We start from the raw sequence: 22094 nt of genomic DNA, 5'->3' as shown, positions 1-22094 counted from the left end.
AATAAAAAGAAAATGAAATAAAAAATATTATATATATATATATGTGTGAAATAAAAATATATTATACAGTATAAACATACACAAAATTGCTGATTCAATATGTTAAAAAAATATATATATATATATAGATATTATATATACACAACACTGCTGTGCTACATGTGGAAAGATATCTATATATACAGTATTTCCACGCACTGCTGATGGCGCGGAGATTGCACAGCGCAATCGGCTGGATACATAATTACATTGTCACGTATTACAACACTGTAAATCGCAACTGTGAATTATGCGAAATAAAAATATAATATATTACATACCGTATATATAAATATATATAATATATATATATTCCTTTTTCCCCCTCGTATTGCGCGCTTCGGATCGGCTGCGTCGCACATACATGATATATATATAGAAAGGGATATAGATATCTATAAATCTATATTTTGTCACGTGTAGCACAGTATTGATCAGCAGTGCTGTGTATATATTATATATATATTATATATATATATTTTATTGTACATAATAATGTGTAGCAGCCATTGGTGGCGTAGAGTCGGCACGCTGTCAGCCATGTTCCCGGTGACCCCCCCCCCTCCCCCGGTCACACATGTGGGAAGACAGAATGGAATATGGTGGGTGTGGGAGAGGGAGGGGAGAAGAACGCAGAGGACATGAAGCACAAGGTATGGGGGGGGGGGGGGGGGGGGGGGGCATAGAGACCCTCACCCCCCCCCCTCCTCCCTCTTCCACCACCTGCAGCAGCTCTCTGATTGGCCGCCCACAGCTGCCACTCTTCAGCTGATGTCATCCTGCAGTGCTACTAGACTGCTTCAACCTTAGGACATTACAGAACCTCCCCCAAAGCATCCCCCCCCCTTTCCTGAAGCTGAAAATCCCCCCCCCCCCCCTCTCACCGCAGAGCATCTCCCCTCCAGCAGAGCATTTCTCTCTCCCCCCCCCCTTCACCTCTGAGAATATTCCCCATAGCAGAGCGCAGAACGGGTCTCCCTGCTAATTATTTTATTTTGTGCAATTAAATTATCTGCCCCCCCCCCCCCCCCCAGAGCAGAGGATCGGAGGGATCCACAGCCGGGCTTTAATCCAGACCTTCCACCGGGAGAACTTTGTGCAGAACATCGGAGGGAGCAACAAGCGTGAATTCACCAGCAGAGCATCACCCCCCCCCTTTTTTTTTATTGCAGAGCATTGTAACCGAGCATCACCTGCTCTTCAGCATCCCTCCCCCCCCCCCCCCATCACATCGCAACATCAGCATCTGCTCCGCCACGGAGGACGACACCGGCCAGCATCCTGACAGCAAGACATTGGTACAGCACCCTACCCAGCACCCTCCGACACCGACCAGGGGGCACCGGAGACACCCACAGGTCACAGACCGGGAGACGGGGGCACCGGGGAGGGACTGGAGACCCCCACAGGTCACAGACCGGGAGACGGGGGCACCGGCGGGGACTGGAGACCCCCACAGGTCACAGACCGGGAGACGGGGGCACCAGGGAGGGACTGGAGACCACCACAGGTCACAGACCGGGAGACGGGGGCACCAGGGAGGGACTGGAGACCACCACAGGTCACAGACCTGGAGACGGGGGCACCGGGGGGGACTAGAGACCCCCACAGGTCACAGACCGGGAGACGGGGGCACCGGGGGGGACTGGGGACCCCCACAGGTCACAGACCTGGAGACGGGGGCACCGGGGGGGACTAGAGACCCCCACAGGTCACAGACGGGGGCACCGGGGGGGACTGGAGACCACCACAGGTCACAAACCGGGAGACGGGGGCACCAGGGAGGGACTGGGAACCCCCACAGGTCACAGACCGGGAGACGGGGGCACCAGGGAGGCACTGAAGACCCCCACAGGTTACAGACCAGGAGGCTGGGGCACCAGGGAGGGACTGGGGAGGGACTGGTGACCCCCACAGGTTACAGACTGGGAGACGGGGCACTGGGGGGAGGACTGGGGACCCCCTCAGGTCACAAACCAGGAGACTGGGGACCCCTATAGATCACAGACCAGGAGACAGGGCTACCGGGGGGCACTGGGGACCCCCATCGATGACAGACCAGGAGACTGGGCACTGGGGACCCCCATAGATCACAGACCAGGAGATGGGGCACCGGGGAGGGACTGGGGACCCCCACAGATCACAGTCCGGGAGATGGGGGCACCAGGGAAGGACTGGGGACCCCCACAGATCACAGACCAGGGAGGGACTGGGGACCCACACAGATCACAGACCAGGAGACGGGGGAACTGGGGACCCCCGCAGGTCACAGACCTAGAGATGAGGGACTGGGGGCCCCCACAGATCACAGACCGGGGGGCAATGGGGAGGGACTGGGGACCACCACAGATCACAGCCTGGGAGACGGGTCACTGGGGAGAGACTGGGGACCCCCAAAGATCACAGACCGGGAGGCGGGGGCACTGGGGACCCCCACAGGCTACACACTGCATCCTGTGACATTGAGACAGACGTAGACGGTGCGGCCAGACGCCTAACGCAGCCAGTGACTGGGTGTTTTTCTTCACTTATCTTTCAACTGTCACCTTTTATGCTTATTCGATAGGGCATCGGTGTAACCCATAGCAACCACGTCCTTCTGCATGCCCCGAAATGTGGTTGCTCTGGGTTACAGCGCATTGCACAATATCCTTGATCTTTTTACACTGTTATTTTGGTTGCTCTGGGCCCATTGCACCGACTCATCCTTGCTCTTTTTGGGCTGAAATGTGGTTGCTCTGGGTTACAGCACATTGCACATCATCTTTGCTCTTTTGCACTGACATTGGGATGATTGCGTGTCATACGTCCCCGTTTGTGATGAAATTGTGTTGCTCTGGGTTACAGCACATTGCACATCATCTTTGCTCTTTTGCACTGACATTGGGATGATTGCGTGTCATACGTCCCCGTTTGTGATGAAATTGTGTTGCTCTGGGTTACAGCACATTGCACATCATCTTGGCTCTTTGACACTGACATTGGGATGATTGCATGTCATACGTACCCGTTTGTGATGAAATTGTGTTGCTGTGGGTTACGGCACATTGCACATCACCCGCTCTCCTATGTACTGACATGTGGTTGCTCTGGGCACATTGCACTCATCCTTGTTCTTTTGGGTTAAAATGTGGTTGCCGTAGGTTACGGCGCTTTGCCTATCACTCTACTGTTTTGCATTGGGATTTGGCTCCTCTGGGCGCTGAGAAGTGGTTGCTGTTGTTGTTGTTGGCACGTTACATATCATCCTTACTCTTCACATTGGTATTTGTTGCTCTGGGCAACATTATCCTTGTAGTTCGGTTGCTCCGGGTTACAGAACATTGAACTCATCCTTACACTTTTGGTTGCTCTGGGCACATTGCACACCATATCCTCACTCTCTTCTTTTCACAGAAATTCGGTTGCTATGGGTAACAGCACTTTGCCACTCATCCTCACCCTTCGCACTGACATTTGGTTGCTCCGGACACATTGCACTCATCTTTGCTCTTTGGTGGGCTGAACATTGGTTGCTATAGGTTATGGCCCATTGCACATCACTCTACTCTTTTTGCTTTGAAATCCGGTTGCTCTGGGCAAATCACACATTAGCCTCGCCCCCAGAGGTGGACTGACGACTCATGGCGGCCCCCAGAGGTGGACTGACGACTCATGGCGGCCCCTAGGGGTGGACTGACAACTCATGGCGGCCCCTAGGCAATGGGAGATTATGGGGCCCCCGGGCAATAGGAGATTATGGGGCCCCCAGGCAATAGGAGATTATGGGGCCCCCAGGCAATAGATTATGGGGCCCCAGGCAATAGGAGATTATGGGGCCGCCAGGCAAAAGGAGATTATGGGGCCCCCAGGCAATAGATTATGGGGCCCCAGGCAATAGGAGATTATGGGGCCGCCAGGCAAAAGGAGATTATGGGGCCCCCAGGCAATAGATTATGGGGCCCCAGGCAATAGGAGATTATGAGGCCGCCAGGCAATAGGAGATTATGGGGCCCCCAGGCAATAGATTATGAGGCCGCCAGGCAATAGGAGATTATGGGGCCCCCAGGCAATAGGAGATTATGGGGCCGCCAGGCAATAGGAGATTATGGGGCCCCCAGGCAATAGATTATGGGGCCGCCAGGCAATAGGAGATTATGGGGCCGCCAGGCAATAGATTATGGGGCCCCAGGCAATAGGAGATTATGGGGGCCCCCAGAAAATAGGAGATTATGGGGCCCCCGGGCAATAGGAGAATATGGGGCCACACAGTATACACTCACACACTGAAAAGGTACTGGAGAGGCGGAGCAGCTATAATCTTGTGATTTTTTTTAAAAAAACACAGATTTTTACACACTGTCCCTGGTTTTACTGAGGCTGGCAAGCCTGATGGGGCCCCCTAGTGGCATGGGGCCCTTCGGGCAGTGCCCCGAGTGCCCGAATGGTCAGTTTGCCCCTGCTTGCCCCGTGCACTGAAATTTGGATGTCTTGGGTAACAGCACTTTGCAAATCATCCTCCCCCATCGCACTAACATTTGGTTGCTCTGGGCACATTGCACTTTGGTTGCTATAGGTTACGGCACATTGCACATCACATTGCACTGAAATTCGGTAGCTCTGGGCAAATCACACATTATCCTTTGCCCCCAAACCCCCCCCGTGCACTGAAATTCGGCTGTCCTGCGTGTACAGCACATTGCACATCGCCCTTATTCTACACTTCAATGCGGTTGCTCTGGGTTACAGCACATTGCACATCACCCTTATTCTACACTTAAATGCGGTTGCTCTGGGTTACAGCACATTGCACATCCTTCCTTTTACTAAATAAGTGTATTATAGAGCCCAAAGGACATTCAATGCGATGGGACAGAGCAGCCAATGCTGATTTTAGTTTTTTTCATTTGCTCGGATTCTTCTAAATGGATGAATTCTGGTTGCCAAGGGCAACAGAACTTTGCAGCCCCATTGGCACCCTTACAGATCCGCCCCATGTTGGTTTCGCCTGGCACGAGTCGTGAGACAAGATGGCAAGTCAATGGGGGGGGATCTGGAAGGTGACAGCAGAGGAGAGGCGTGTGTTTTCCTATAGGATACAATGTATCTTCCTATGTTTTGGCTGGAAGGATACATTGTATCCTAATAATCAGATTGTATATAAATTGTATCTTTTTTTTTTTGGTGGGGGGCGGGATGTATCTACCGACAGCTCATCACATTGTACCGACCTCATGGGGTGGCAGACAGACTGCCAAGCGTCAGGAAGATTCACAGACTGTTTAGTCGATCGTACAGAGTCACAAAACACCGATCGTCTTTTTTTCTCTCTTTCAGTAACACTTAATGGCGTCATAAATCCATATTATCGAAGAGTACAGCGAGAAGCCCGGTGTGTGCAGAGCGAGAGAAGCCCGGTGTGTGCAGAGCAAGAAGCCCGGTGTGTGCAGCGCGAGAGACGCCCGGTGTGTGCAGCGCGAGACGCCCGGTGTGTGCAGCGCGAGAGACGCCCGGTGTGTGCAGCGCGAGAGACGCCCGGTGTGCAGAGCGAGAGACGCCCGGTGTGGCCGCCGAGGATGATCCGGAGAGATTTCTGCCTGTCCGTGCTCCTGGCCGGGGCAATCCTCCACGCCGCCGCCAGCAACAAAGGTCAGTGACACGCCGTGGGCATTACGGACCACCTTTATTAATTTATAGTGCCAACATATTCTGTAGCTGTGTATATTTACTGTTCTGCCGTAGGTGTGAACCCCAACTGGAGTGCATTGATTTTGCTAAATGTGTAACATAAGTAAAGCGGCGTTTTCCTTTTTTACAAAATACAGTTTTGCCCAGGAGCTGGAATCCTGACTCCTCCCACAGGCAGCCGGTATCACCATGTGGCCACACTATGCTAATCTCACCCTCATCTGCGCTTTCAGGTCCAACCCACTAGTCAGTGGCGGATGGTGCTCCAAATTTTGGGGGGGGCGGGGGTGCAAGCAAACTGAAAAAAAACATCAATTACAGCCACTGTGCCCATCAATTGCCACCACTGCCCATTAAACACAGCCACTGTGCCCATCAATTGGCGCCAGTTTCCCCATCCAATGCAGCCAGTTTGCCCATCAAATGCAGCCAGTTTCCCCCTCAAATGCAGCCAGTTTCCCCATCAAATGCAGCCAGTTTCCCCCTCAAATGCAGCCAGTTTCCCCATCAAATGCAGCCAGTTTCCCCCTCAAATGCAGCCAGTTTCCCCATCAAATGCAGCCACTTTCCCCATCAAATGCAGCCAGTTTCCCCCTCAAATGCAGCCAGTTTCCTCCTCAAATGCAGCCAGTTTCCTCCTCAAATGCAGCCAGTTTCCTCCTCAAATGCAGCCAGTTTCCCCCTCAAATGCAGCCAGTTTCCCCATCAAATGCAGCCAGTTTCCTCCTCAAATGCAGCCAGGTTCCCCTCAAATGCAGCCAGTTTCCCCATCAAATGCAGCCAGTTTCCCATCAAATGCAGCCAGTTTCCCCATCAAATGCAGCCAGTTTCCCCTCAAATGCAGCCAGTTTCCCCCTCATCTGCGCTTTCAGGTCCAACCCACTAGTCAGTGGCGGATGGTGCTCCAAATTTTGGGGGGGGGGGGGCGGGGGGCGCAAGCAAACTGAAAAAAAAACATCAATTGCAGCCACTGTGCCCATCAATTGCCACCACTGCCCATTAAACACAGCCACTGTGCCCATCAATTGGCGCCAGTTTCCCCATCCAATGCAGCCAGTTTCCCCCTCAAATGCAGCCAGTTTCCCGATCAAATGCAGCCAGTTTCCCCCTCAAATGCAGCCAATTTCCCCCTCAAATGCAGCCAGTTTCCCCATCAAATGCAGCCAGTTTCCCCATCAAATGCAGCCAGTTTTCCCATCAAATGCAGCCAGTTTCCCCATCAAATGCAGCCAGTTTCCCCCTCAAATGCAGCCAGGTTCCCCATCAAATGCAGCCAGTTTCCCCCTCAAATGCAGCCAGTTTCCCCATCAAATGCAGCCAGTTTCCCCCTCAAATGCAGCCAGTTTCCCCATCAAATGCAGCCAGTTTGCCCCTCAAATGCAGCCAGTTTCCTCCTCAAATGCAGCCAGTTTCCCCCTCAAATGCAGCCAGTTTCCCCATCAAATGCAGCCAGTTTCCCCCTCAAATGCAGCCAGTTTCCTCCTCAAATGCAGCCAGGTTCCCCTCAAATGCAGCCAGGTTCCCCATCAAATGCAGCCAGTTTCCCATCAAATGCAGCCAGTTTCCCCATCAAATGCAGCCAGTTTCCCCATCAAATGCAGCCAGTTCCCCCCTCAAATGCAGCCTGTTTCCCCCCAAATGCAGCCAGTTTCCCTTCAAATGCAGCCAGTTTCCCCATCAAATGCAGCCAGTTTCCCATCAAATGCAGCCAGTTTCCCCCTCAAATGCAGCCAGGTTCCCCTCAAATGCAGCCAGTTTCCCATCAAATGCAGCCAGTTTCCCCATCAAATGCAGCCAGTTTCCCCTCAAATGCAGCCAGTTTCCCCCTCAAATGCAGCCAGTTTCCCCCCAAATGCAGCCAGTTTCCCCTCAAATGCAGCCAGTTTCCCCATCAAATGCAGCCAGTTTCCCATCAAATGCAGCCAGTTTCCCCCTCAAATGCAGCCAGTTTCCCCCCAAATGCAGCCAGTTTCCCCTCAAATGCAGCCAGTTTCCCCATCAAATGCAGCCAGTTTCCCATCAAATGCAGCCAGTTTCCCCCTCAAATGCAGCCAGTTTCCCTTCAAATGCAGGCAGTTTCTCCATCAAATGCAGCCAGTTTCCCCCTCAAATGCAGCCAGTTTCCCCTCAAATGCAGCCAGTTTCCCCATCAAATGCAGCCAGTTTCCCATCAAATGCAGCCAGTTTCCCCCTCAAATGCAGCCAGTTTCCCTTCAAATGCAGGCAGTTTCTCCATCAAATGCAGCCAGTTTCCCCCTCAAATGCAGCCAGTTTCCCATCAAATGCAGCCAGTTCCCCCCTCAAATGCAGCCAGTTTCCCATCAAATGCAGCCAGTTTCCCCCTCAAATGCAGCCAGTTTCCCCCTCAAATGCAGCCAGTTTCCCTTCAAATGCAGCCAGTTTCTCCATCAAATACAGCCAGTTTCCCCATTCTAGATATACCACGTCTATGGGCCTTCCTTTATCCAGATACACCACGTCTACGGACCTTCCTTTATCCAGATACACCACGTCTACAGGCCTTCCTTTATCCAGATACACCACGTCTACGGGCCTTCCTTTATCTAGATACACCACGTCTACAGGCCTTCCTTTATCTAGATACACCACGTCTACGGACCTTCCTTTATCTAGATACACCATGTCTACGGGCCTTCCTTTATATAGATACACCACATCTACAGGCCTTCCTTTATCTAGATACACCATGTCTACGGGCCTCCCTTTATCCAGATACACCACATCTACGGGCCTTCCTTTATCTAGATACACCACATCTACAGGCCTTCCTTTATCTAGATACACCACGTCTTCGGGCCTTCCTTTATCTAGATACACCACGTCTATGGGCATTCCTTTATCTAGATACACCACATCTACAGGCCTTCCTTTATCTAGATACACCACGTCTTCGGGCCTTCCTTTATCTAGATACACCACGTCTATGGGCCTTCCTTTATCTAGATACACCACGTCTTCGGGCCTTCCTTTATCTAGAAACACCACGTCTATGGGCCTTCCTTTATCTAGATACACCACGTCTATGGGCCTTCCTTTATCTAGATACACCACGTCTATGGACCTTCCTTTATCTAGATACACCACATCTACGGGCCTTCCTTTATCTAGATACACCACGTCTACGGGCCTTCCTTTATCCAGATACACCACGTCTACGGGCCTTCCTTTATCTAGATACACCACGTCTACAGGCCTTCCTTTATCTAGATACACCACGTCTACGGGCCTTCCTTTATCTAGATACACCACGTCTACAGGCCTTCCTTTATCTAGATACACCACGTCTTCAGGCCTTCCTTTATCTAGATACACCACGTCTACGGGCCTTCCTTTATCTAGATACACCACGTCTACGGACCTTCCTTTATCCAGATACACCACGTCTACGGGCCTTCCTTTATCTAGATACACCACGTCTACGGGCCTTCCTTTATCCAGATACACCACGTCTATGGCCCTTCCTTTATCTAGATACACCACGTCTACGGACCTTCCTTTATCTATATACACCACGTCTACGGGCCTTCCTTTATCCAGATACACCACATCTACGGACCTTCCTTTATCTAGATACACCACATCTACGGGCCTTCCTTTATCTAGATACACCATGTCTAGGGGCCTTCCTTTATCCAGATACACCACGTCTACGGGCCTTCCTTTATCTAGATACACCACGTCTACGGGCCCCCCTTTATCTAGATATACCACATCTACGGGCCTTCCTTTATCTAGATACACCACGTCTACGGGCCTTCCTTTATCTAAATACACCACGTCTACGGGCCTTCCTTTATCCAGATACACCACATCTACGGGCCTTCCTTTATCCAGATACACCACGTCTACGGGCCTTCCTTTATCCAGATACACCACGTCTACGGGCCTTCCTTTATCTAGATACACCACGTCTACGGGCCCCCCTTTATCTAGATATACCACATCTACGGGCCTTCCTTTATCTAGATACACCACGTCTACGGGCCTTCCTTTATCTAGATACACCACGTCTACAGGCCTTCCTTTATCCAGATACACCACATCTACAGGCCTTCCTTTATCCAGATACACCACGTCTACGGGCCTTCCTTTATCTAGATACACCACGTCTACGGGCCCCCCTTTATCTAGATATACCACATCTACGGGCCTTCCTTTATCCAGATACACCACGTCTACGGGCCTTCCTTTATCCAGATATACCACGTCTACGGGCCTTCCTTTATCTAGATGGCAGCTCACCTCCTCATAGAAGGTTAATAGATTAGTTTGGTAAGAACGATTCTTCATGAATCCATGCTGTTTACTGCTAATGATACCGTTCTCATTACTAAAATCTTGTATATAGTCCCTTATCACCCCCTCCAAGAGCTTACATACTATTGATGTTAGGCTGACTGCTCTGTAATTCCCAGGGATGTATTTTGGGCCCTTTTTAAAGATTGGTGGTACATTGGCTTTTCTCCAATCAGCTGGTACCATTCCAGTCAGTAGATTGTCAGTAAAAATTAGGAACAATGGTCTGGCAATTACTTGACGGAGTTCCTTAAGTACCCTTGGTTTACATACTTAAAGAATTTCTTGGGATTTTTATTGCTCTCCTCCACCATGTGTCTTTCATGTTTTATCTCACCCTCACCCGCTCCTCAGACTCGGACCTCCACTTCCTGGTTCGGCGTATCGCGTCACACGTTAACGATGATGATTGCCGTACAGCCACGTCCCGACATGTTTCGTCATACAGACTTAGGGCCAGATCCACAAAGAAGTTACGTCGACGTATCTATTGATACGCCGCGTAACTTCTAGGATGCGCCAGGCATATATTTTTTCTGTATCTAGAAAGCAAGATACGCCGGATTTTTGCTTAGATACGACTGGCGTAAGTCTCGTAAGTGCGCCCGGCGTATCTATATGCGTCGTTTGCGTAAGGCGTCGGACCGGCGTAAAGTTACCCCTGCTATAGTGAGGCGTACGCAATGTTAAGTATGGAGGTCGGGACAGCGTCGAATTTCGTCATTTGCGTAAAACGTTCGCGAATAGGGCTTTGCGTAAGTTACGTTCACGTCGTCTAGGCATTGAGCGGGCGTAATTTAATTAGAAAATTTGACGTGATACTGAGCATGCGCCGTTCGAAAAAATTCATTTACGTGGGGTCATGCTTAGTTTACATAAAACACGCCCCCCTGTTCCTCATTTGATTTAGACGCGCTTACGCCAGGCACATTTACGCTACACCGATGTAACTTTAGACGCAACTGCTTTGTGAATACAGCACTTGCCTCTCTAAGTTGCGACGGCGTAGCATAACTACGATACGCTACGCCCGCTTATATTTACGCCTATCTACGTGAATCTGGGCCTTAATCATTAATTGTCATAAGTCTGTATGACGAAACATGTCGGGACGTGGCTGTACGGCATTCATCATCGTTAAGGTGTGACGCGATACGCCGAACCAGGAAGTGGAGGTCCAAGTCTGATGCCGCGTACACACCATCACTTTATGTGATGAAAAAAAATGACGTTTTTAAAAACGTCACTTTAATTGACTGTGTGTGGGGGAAAACGTCGTTTTATGTCTTGTAAAAAACGACCAAAAAAAATTGAAGCATGCTTCAATTTTATGTGTCGTTTTTCAAAAGTGCACTTTTTACTTCACAGAAATTGACCGTGTGTAGCAAAAAACGTCGTTTTGTAAGACGTTTTTTCATCCACGCATGCCCAGAAGCTACTTATGAAGCGAGCTTCAATGGTAAAACGTGGTGGAACGTAACCTCACTTTGCAAGATCATTGTGAGAAAACGATGGTGTGTAGGCAAATTCGTCTTTGAAAATTGAAGTTTCAAAAACGTCATTTTTTACTTCACATAAAGTGTCGTTTTTTTTCATCACATAAAGTGATGGTGTGTACGCGGCATGAGGAGCGGGTGAAGGTGAGATAGTATCCGCACGCCTCGGGTCCGCCGTGATCGCAATACACCACTTTGGGCATTTTATGGGAGATTTGCTGTGGTATTTCTGCTTGCTTTGAAGTATATTGATGTGAGTGTAATGGTTGAAGATTGCACAGTGTTTTTTACGTTATCACACTATTGGACCATTTTTTATTATATACATGTGGAGAGATCCCTCATATACGCGGCTGGATATCGGAGATTATTTTAACCCTTTGTGTGTGGTTTAAAGCGTTTTAGCCAAGCACGAGAGTGTAAGGCATATAAAGCTGGTGAGTGCGTTGACGCGTTTCAGCCTACAAGGCCTTAGTCATAACCCTGGTTATGACTAAGGCCTTGTAGGCTGAAACGCGTCAACTGTTCTTATTTGCGTTTGCTCACTGTGGCTTGTCAATAAAAACGAAGATTTTTTTAAAGAGCAACGACCGGAGTGCGGATCGATCTCTTCCTCATTACTCTACTCAGCCAGCGACTGAGGATCCAGCACCCGGGAGCTCTGCTATCTATGTATTGTATGGGTAGCAGCACTGACTATTCTGTTTATACTATATGACTGATTGTTAGAAGATCACAGTGTGCAGAGAAATCAGAGTTAGGTAATTTCAGTCCCGGAGAGGAGCCGGTAGAACTTTGCAGAGGCGGCTCTTTAATTAAGCAAATCTAATGGTCGCCTAAGGCCTCACATTCACAGGGACCTCGTGGCCGCCTAACTTGCCCAACGCATTACCCCAGTTTTGAGAGACAGGGGACCTTAACGCTGATGTGCTCAGGCCCCGCTAAGAGCCCTGACTCAGGAGCGGGGGGCCACCAGCGTCCCTAACAACCAGTGAATATCGGTGACACCACTCACTTGTTGCGTCAATGCCCTCAGTCAATGATGTCACAAGGGGGCGGGTTCACCCGGTGACATCACCGGGTGACCCCCCCGCCCCTTAGTTATTAAAGAGCAGGATCTGGGGGCCACCTTGTTAAAGGGGGCTTCCAGATTCCGATAAGCCCCCTGCCGGCAGACCCCCCCCACAACCACGGGTCAGGGTTGTGGGGAAGAGGCCCTTGTCCTTGAATTATTTTTCCCATCATGGGTGTGAGTGGGGGCCCCATGTATTAAGTTTTGCCTAAGGCCTCACAAAGCCTAGAGCCGCCTCTGGAACTGTGCAAGTCTAAGGGGGGGGGCGGGGGACAGATTTAGCATTATATTGGTCTGTAATGTTGTCCTAAATGTCAAATAGTTGCCATAAAATTTCAGTGTGAACCTATAGTGAAGGATTAATTGGACCCCCCCCCCCGGGATTCTACTCTATTTGTTTTGCCTGCAAGGAACTATAATCCTCGACTGTGTGCTGTGAATGCTGGGACGTGTAGTTCCCCGGCGGGTTGGAGGAGCCGGGATTGCCCAGTGTGATGCACGGCCTCAGAGGACGAACGACGTGCTTGGCATCTCACAATCCCCCCCCCCCCCCCCCCAGAGCGCTGCGCCTCCCATCATGTCTGTCTGTGAAGTTAAGAGGATTAGACAGCTGAATTAAAATGGGAAATATGCTGTGAATATAAAAGAGCGCCGCCTGCACTTCTCCGCCATTGTTTTAGGGTCCGTGTTCTTATCACGAGCGCCTGTAAACATCACCAGAGGCTTTGTATTAACATCTCCGCAGGTGGGGGGCCGAGCCAGGGTAGACATAGCAGCTTATGCCACCGCTACGGGGGGCCCGGGGCCCAGGAGATCCCAATGTAGGTAAAGAAATAAACAGCCTTTATTCTAATCATTCATTAAAGGAGAAGTCGTGGAATTTTAAATACTTTTATTACCACCCAATGGAGTGGAACGGGGGGAGGGGGGGTGGTTGGTGACACAGGAAGTTGCAGACCCCTGATGGGGTTGCCACCTCATCCCTTTAAAACCAAACATAAATTAATCCTGATGGGGGGGGTCTGCGCTGATTGTTTATTGGCACAGCACCCCCCCCAACCCCCCTTGGATGCTCACACTGGACCACCAGGGAAGCCGCCAACATGTGGATGGCCAGGTACGTCCTCCATGGCCATCCACATGTGCCATTATATGCCAATCAGTGCCCACAAATGGACACTGACTGACATGATTATGGAACAAATAAAATCAGTGATGCCCAGCAATGCCACCCATCGGTGTCATCAGTGCCACCCATCAGCGTCCATTAGTGCCACCTATCAGTGCCCATCCATGTCCATCAGTGCCCACCTATCTGTGACCATCAGCGCCCATCCATGCCACCTATCAGCGTCACCCATAAGTACCCATTAGTGCTGCCTATGAGTGCTCATCAGTGCCGCCTATGAGTTCCCATGAGTGCCGCATACCAGTGCCACCTATCAGTGCCCATCAGTGCTGCCTATCAGTGTCCATCAGTGCCACCTATAAGTGCTGCATACCAGTGCCACCTCATCAGAGCCATCTCATCAGTGCCACCTCATCGGTGCCCATCAGTGCCACCTATCAGTGCCTATTAGTGCCCATCATCAGTGTCCATCAGTGCCGCCTATCAGTGCCACATACCAGTGCCGCCTATCAGTGCCCATCAGTGCCACATCATCGGTGCCACCTCATTGGTGCCACCTCATCTGTGCCCATCGGTGCCGCCTTATCAGTGCCGCCATATTAGTGCCCGCCATTGAAGAAGAAAACTTACTTATTTACAAAAAAAATTAACAGAAACAAAGAAAAACGTATTTTTTCTAAATTTTCGGTCTTTTTTTATTTCTTGCCCAAAAAAATAAAAATCGCAGAGGTGATCAAATTCCACCAAAATAAATCTCTATTTGTGGGAACAAAATGATAAATGAATTGTTTGGGTACAGTGTAGCACGGCCGCGTAATTGTCATTCAAAGTGCGACAGCGCTGAAAGCTGAAAATTGGCCTGGGCAGGAAGGTGTATAAGTGCCCCCCCCCCGGTATTAAATCAGAGCCTCAGAACCGTGTCATTCAGATGTGTTCTGTTATAAAAGGAAGAAGTGGGAACCCGAGCTGCTGACAAGGAGGGGAAGCGCCGGTCCTCCTGTACTGGGCCAGCAGGGAGAATCAGATGTAAGCAGAGAGGGGGGAGTGATCAGTGCTGCGGGAAAGGGGGGAAGCGCCGGTCCTCCTGTACTGGGCCAGCAGGGAGAATCAGATGTAAGCAGAGAGGGGGGAGTGATCAGTGCTGCGGGAAGGGGGGGAAGCGCCGGTCCTCCTGTACTGGGCCAGCAGGGAGAATCAGATGTAAGCAGAGAGGGGGGAGTGATCAGTGCTGCGGGAAGGGGGGGAAGCGCCGGTCCTCCTGTACTGGGCCAGCAGGAAGAATCAGATGTAAGCAGAGGGGGGGAGGGAGTGATCAGTGCTGCGGGAAGGGGGGGAAGCGCCGGTCCTCCTGTACTGGGCCAGCAGGGAGAATCAGATGTAAGCAGAGAGGGGGGGAGTGATCAGTGCTGCGGGAAGGGGGGGAAGCGCCGGTCCTCCTGTACTGGGCCAGCAGGGAGAATCAGATGTAAGCAGAGAGGGGGGGAGTGATCAGTGCTGCGGGAAGGGGGGGAAGCGCCGGTCCTCTTGTACTGGGCCAGCAGGGAGAATCAGATGTAAGCAGAGGGGGGGGGGGAGTGATCAGTGCTGCGGGAAGGGGGGGTGGAGACAATTACAGGAACCGATCCCCTCTTTGTCTCCTCTTGCAGCAGCTGAAAGCCGGCTTCTCCTCGTCTCCCTCTATTCTGCTTCAAGGGAGAGACAAACAGGGGATTGGTTCCCGTAACTGCCCACCGCACCGATCACCCTCTCTGTGCGCCATCCCCCGACCCCCGGCTAATGTCTGCTATTAATGATTTTCGGGTATTTAGGTATAGTGAAATGATTGTTTTTAAATGTTCTTTTTTTTGGGGGGGGGGGGGGGGGGGGGGGTCAGGAAGGCTGTATGGGGCCCTGTGATTTCTAATTACAGGGATGGCGAGACAGAAATACAAGGTTTCTGGGGTCTAATAAAGGGTCTAGATAATGGGGTGCTCAACCTGTGGCCCTCTCCAGCAGCTCCACCCGAGAGTTCAAAGTGCCAATGTCCAGGCACAAGCCCCCTCCCCTCTGTGGTCATGGTACGGATATTAAAACTGGCCCAGATTCACATACAAACGCCTATCTTTAGGCGGGCGTAACGTTTCTCAGATACACCACGTCGCCGTAACTTAGAGCGCCATGTCCGGTATTCAGAAACAACTTGCGCTGTAAGTTACGGCGGCGTAGTGTATATGACACGGCGTAAGCCCGCCTAATTCAAACTAGTCTGTTAGGGGGCGTGTTGTGTATGTAAATGTGTTGTGACCCCACGTAAATTACGCTTTTTACGAACGGATCACGTCGAAGTTTTCAAAGTAAATTACGCCCGCTCAATGCTTAGTCGACGTGAACGTAACCTACACACAGCCCCATTCACGGACGACTTGCGCAAACAAAGTAAAATACGACGCTTGTTCGTACGTTTCCGACGTCCATACCTAACATGACTTACCCCTGCTTTATGAGGGGTAACTTTACGCCGGCGTATGTCTTACGTAAACGACGTATCTAGATACGCCGGGCGCGCGTACGTTCGTGAATCAGCATATCTAGCTCATTAGCATATTTGACACGGAAATATACGGAAGCGACACCTAGCGGCCAGTGTAAATATGCACCCTAAGATACGACAGTGTAGGAGACTTACGCCGCTCGTATCTAGGCAACTGTGAGGCGTATCTGATTCTATGAATCAGGCGCCGAGTTGCGACGGGCCGCACTCAGAGTTACGATGGCGTATCTGGAGATACGGCGGCGTAACTCCTTTGTGAATCCGGGCCATTGTGTCGTCTCCTGTGGCCCCCTGTTCTAATCGCACCCCTCATCCAACCACAAACATTGTCCTCCCTTCTGTGGCCCCCTTCTCCAACTACAAGCATTTCCCTCTTTCTCTACCCTTCTGCTCCAACTACAAGCCCTGCTCTCCCTCCTGTGCCCCCCTTCTCCAACCATAAACCCTGCTCTCCCTCCTGTGCCCCCCGTCTCCAACCACACACACTGCTCTCCCTCTTGTGACTCCTTCTAGCCAAAAATATTGCCCTCCTTCTTGTGACTCCCTCCTCCAATCCCAACATTTCCCTCCCTCTTGTGGCCCTCTATTCCAATCATAAACATTCCCCCGGTCCTGTGCCCTTCTGCTCCAACCACAAACATTGCGCTCTCTTCCCTGGCCTTCTGCTCCAACCACAAACACTATCCGTCCCTCCTGTGCCCCCACCCACCAACCACAAACATTGCCTTCACTCCTGTGGCCCTCTCCTCCAACCTCAAGCATTGCCCTCCTTCCTGTGGCCCTGTCCTTCATCCCCAAGGCTCCCTCTTCCGTCCACAAACATTGCCTTCACTCCGGTCACCCTCTCCTCCAACCACAAACATTGTCTTCACTCCGGTGGACCTCTCCTCCTAACACAAACATTGTCTTCACTCCGGTGGCCCTCTCCTCCAACCTCAAGCATTGCCCTCCTTCCTGTGGCCCTCTCCTCCAACCTCAAGCATTGCCCTCCTTCCTGTGGCCCTCTCCTCCAACCTCAAGCATTGCCCTCCTTCCTGTGGCCCTCTCCTTTATCCCCTCCTCTCCTTCTCCCGTCCACAAACATTGCTCTATTTCCAGTGTCTCTCTTTCCCAGCCCCAACATTGCCTCCTCTTCTCCATTCATAAACACTTCCTTCCCTCCCGTGACCCTTTGCTCCAACCACCAACATTGTCCTTTGTTCTATGGCCGTCTGCTCCAACCACAATCGTTTCTCTCTGTCTTGTGGCCCTCCTATTCAACCACACACATTGCCTTCCCTCTTGTGGCCATCTCCTTCAACTTTGTGGCTCCCTCTTCCAATCATAAACACCGCCCTACCTCTCGTGTTCTTCTTCTCCAACACAAACATTGCCTTCTTATCTATGGCCTTCTGCTCCAACCACAGTCATTAGTCTTCCACTTGTGACCCCCCCCCCCTTCAAGAACAAGCATTTCCTTCCCTCCTGTGACCACCCCCTTCAACTGCAAGCATTGCCTTCCCTCCTGTGGCCCTCTCCTCCAACCACAAGCATTGCCTTCCCTCCTGTGGCCCTCTCCTCCAACCACAAGCATTGCCTTCCCTCCTGTGGCCCTCTCCTCCAACCACAAGCATTGCCTTCCCTCCTGTGGCCCTCTCCTCCAACCACAAGCATTGCCTTCCCTCCTGTGGCCCTCTCCTCCAACCACAAGCATTGCCTTCCCTCCTGTGGACCTCTCCTCCAACCACAAGCATTGCCTTCCCTCCTGTGGTCCTCTCCTCCAACCACAAGCATTGCCTTCCCTCCCGTGGCCCTCTCCTCCAACCACAAGTATTGCCTTCCCGCTTGGGGCCCTTTTCTCCAACCACAAACATTGCTCTCCTTCCTCTGGCCCTCTTGTCTAACCCCAAAAATGCCCTTCTTCCTACGGCCCTCTCCTCCAACCACAAACATTACCCTGTGTTCTGTTGCCCTCTCCTCCAACCAGAAATCTTTACCTCCCTCCTGTGGTCCTTTCTTCCAACTACAAACTTTACTCTCCCTCCTGTGGTCCTCTCCTCCAACCACAAACATTTCCCTTTTTCCTGGTGCCCATCTTCTACAATTTCACTGCTCCCTCTTCCAATGACAAACATTGCTCTCCCTCCTGCTGCCCTCGCCTCTGACCACAAACATTGCCCTCCCTCCGGTGGCCCTCGCCTCTGACCAAAAACATTGCCCTCCCTCCTGTGCCCTCTCATCCAACCACAAACATTGCCCTACCTCCTGTGCCCTCTCCTCCAACCACAGACATTGCCCTCCCTCTTGTGCCCTCTCCTCCGACCACAAACATTTCCCAACCTCCTGTGGCCATCTCCTCCAACTTTGTGTCTCCTTCTTCCAACAACAAGCATTGCCTTCCCTCCTTTGCCCTCTCCTCCAACCACAAGCATTACCCAACCTCCTGTGGCCATCTCCTCCAACAACAAACAGTACCCTTCCTCCTGTGGCCCTTTCTTCCTACCAAAAAAAATGCCCTCCCTCTTGTGGCCCTCTCCTCCAACCATAAACATTGCCCTTCTTCTTGTTGCCTACTCTAACCATAAACATCACAGACCCTCCTGTGACTCTCTCCTCCAACCACAAACATTGCCTTCCCTCCTTTGGCACTCTGCTCCGACCATAAACTTTCCAATCCCTCCTATGACCCTCTCCTCCAATCTCTGTGGCTCCCTCTTCCAATCATAAACATTGATCTACAGTGGGGATGGAAAGTTTGGGCACCCCGGGTAAAAATTTGTATTAATGTTTGTGGCTCCCTCTTCCAATCGTAAACATTGCTCTTCCTTCTGTGGCCTTATCCTCCAACCACAAACATCGTCTTCCTTCCTGTGGCCCACACCTACACCTACAAACATTGTCATTTTTTCAGTGGCCCTTTCCTCCCACCACAAACGTTGCCCTTCTTCCTTTGGGCTTCTCCTCCAACCACAAACATCGCCCTCCCTCCTGTGGCCCTCTCTTCCAACCTTCTGGCTCCCTTTTCCAACCACCAGTGGCGGTGCGTCTATAGAGGGTGCAGAAGCGCCGCCCCCTATCTCCTGCACCCGTCAATCTTCAATAGACGGATTCATGCATTGCATGAATCTATCTATTGTCGCTGCTGCAGGGTTGTTTTTGGAAGTGCCTAATTATAAGAGCTGTCGGCTCTAATAAGCGTCCTGATTAGAGCCATGGGCTCTAATAGGCTTCCCACTTGGTAAACAGCGGGCGCAAGGCTGTGCGTTCGCTGTATACACAGTGCTGTGTTAGGGAATCGAATAAATTGCTTCCCTAACACTGACCCGCCTCTCAGCCAATCAGGTGCACTGGGTCTGGTTACCTGTCACCTGATTGGCTGAAGCAACAGGCGCTGTGATTGGACGCCTATTAGGTGTCAAATCATAGCAGAAGAGGACGTGAGAAGACATCAAGGACTTGGACAGGTAAGTGGCGGGGACACTGGCAGCAATTGATGGGGCAAACTGGCGGCAATTGATGGGGCAAACTAGCGGCTATTGATGGGGCAAACTGGAGGCAATTGATGGGGCAAACTGGCTGCAATTGATGGGGCAAACTGGCGGCAATTGATGGGGCAAACTGGTGGCAATTGATGGGGCAAACTGGAGGCAATTGATGGGGCAAACTGGCGGCAATTGATGGGGCAAACTGGTGGCAATTGATGGGGCAAACTGGCTGCAATTGATGGGGCAAACTGGTGGTAATTGATGGGGCAAACTGGTGGCAATTGATGGGGCAAACTGGCTGCAATTGATGGGGCAAACTGGCGGCAATTGATGGGGCAAACTGGCGGCAATTGATGGGGCAAACTGGCGGCAATTGATGGGGCACACTGGCGGCAATTGATGGGGCAAACTGGCGGCAATTGATGGGGCACACTGGCGACAATTGATGTGGCAAACTGGCAGCAATTGATGGGGAAAACTGGCAGCAATTGATGGGGCAAACTGGTGGCAATTGATGGGGCAAACTGGCGGCAATTGATGGGGCACACTGGCGACAATTGATGGGGCAAACTGGCGGCAGTTGATAGGGAAAACTGGCGGTAATTGATGGGGCACACTGGTGGCAATTGATGGGGCAAACTGGTGGAAATTGATGTGGCAAACTGGCGGCAATTGATGTGGCAAACTGGCGGCAATTGATGTGGCAAACTGGCGGCAATTGATGGGGCACACTGGCAACAATTGATGGGGCAAACAGGCGGCAATTGATGTGGCAATTGTGGCAAACTGGCGGCAATTGATGGGGCAAACTGGCGGCAATTGATGGGGCAAACTGGTGGCAATTGATGTGGCAAACTGGCGGCAATTGATGGGGCAAACTGGCGGCAATTGATGGGGCACACTGGCGGCAGTTGATAGGGAAAACTGGCGGTAATTGATGGGCACACTGGCGGCAGTTGATAGGGAAAACTGGCGGTAATTGATGGGGCACACTGGTGGAAATTGATGGGGCAAACTGGTGGCAATTGATGTGGCAAACTGGCGGCAATTGATGGGGCAAACTGGCGGCAATTGATGGGGCACACTGGCAACAATTGATGGGGCAAACAGGCGGCAATTGATGGGGCAAACTGGCGGCAATTGATGGGGCACACTGGCGACAATTGATGGGGCAAACAGGCGGCAATTGATGGGGCACACTGGCGACAATTGATGGGGCAAACAGGCGGCAATTGATGTGGCAAACTGGCGGCAATTGATGGGGCAAACTGGCGGCAATTGATGGGGCACACTGGCGACAATTGATGGGGCAAACTGGCGGCAGTTGATAGGGAAAACTGGCGGCAATTGTTGGGGCAAACTGGCGGCAATTGATGGGGCAAACTGGCGGCAATTGATGGGGCAAACTGGCGGCAATTGATGGGGCACACTGGCAACAATTGATGGGGCAAACTGGCGGCAATTGATGGGGCAAACTGGCGGCAATTGATGGGGCACACTGGCGACAATTGATGGGGCAAACTGGCGGCAATGGATGGGGCAAACTGGCGGCAATTGATGGGGCACACTGGCGGCAATTGATAGGGAAAACTGGTGGCAATTGATGGGGCACACTGGCAACAATTGATGGGGCAAACTGGCGGCAATTGATGGGGCAAACTGGCGGCAATTGATGGGGCACACTGGCAACAATTGATGGGGCAAACAGGCGGCAATTGATGTGGCAATTGTGGCAAACTGGCGGCAATTGATGGGGCAAACTGGCGGCAATTGATGGGGCAAACTGGTGGCAATTGATGTGGCAAACTGGCGGCAATTGATGGGGCAAACTGGCGGCAATTGATGGGGCACACTGGCGGCAGTTGATAGGGAAAACTGGCGGTAATTGATGGGCACACTGGCGGCAGTTGATAGGGAAAACTGGCGGTAATTGATGGGGCACACTGGTGGAAATTGATGGGGCAAACTGGTGGCAATTGATGTGGCAAACTGGCGGCAATTGATGGGGCAAACTGGCGGCAATTGATGGGGCACACTGGCAACAATTGATGGGGCAAACAGGCGGCAATTGATGGGGCAAACTGGCGGCAATTGATGGGGCACACTGGCGACAATTGATGGGGCAAACAGGCGGCAATTGATGGGGCACACTGGCGACAATTGATGGGGCAAACAGGCGGCAATTGATGTGGCAAACTGGCGGCAATTGATGGGGCAAACTGGCGGCAATTGATGGGGCACACTGGCGACAATTGATGGGGCAAACTGGCGGCAGTTGATAGGGAAAACTGGCGGCAATTGTTGGGGCAAACTGGCGGCAATTGATGGGGCAAACTGGCGGCAATTGATGGGGCAAACTGGCGGCAATTGATGGGGCACA

The 22094-nt window shown here is 51.5% G+C and overlaps 1 protein-coding gene across 1 annotated transcript in view; it reads left to right on the top strand.

The window, feature by feature from the left end:
- The first annotated feature begins 966 nt into the window (after nucleotides 1-966).
- Nucleotides 967-22094, top strand: part of CLSTN3 (calsyntenin 3) — a 126093-nt gene continuing 104965 nt past the window's right edge. The window contains exons 1-2 of the mRNA XM_040361205.1: nucleotides 967-1337; nucleotides 5356-5667. Coding sequence (XP_040217139.1) covers nucleotides 5595-5667 — 73 coding nt within the window. The 5' untranslated portion in view covers nucleotides 967-1337; nucleotides 5356-5594. The remainder of the gene's footprint in view (nucleotides 1338-5355; nucleotides 5668-22094) is intronic.

Source organism: Rana temporaria, chromosome 8 (genome assembly GCF_905171775.1).
Source record: "Rana temporaria chromosome 8, aRanTem1.1, whole genome shotgun sequence".
Classification (NCBI taxonomy): Eukaryota; Metazoa; Chordata; class Amphibia; order Anura; family Ranidae; genus Rana; species Rana temporaria.
Note: the sequence above shows the minus strand (reverse complement) of the source record. Positions and strands in the feature narration are given on the sequence as shown.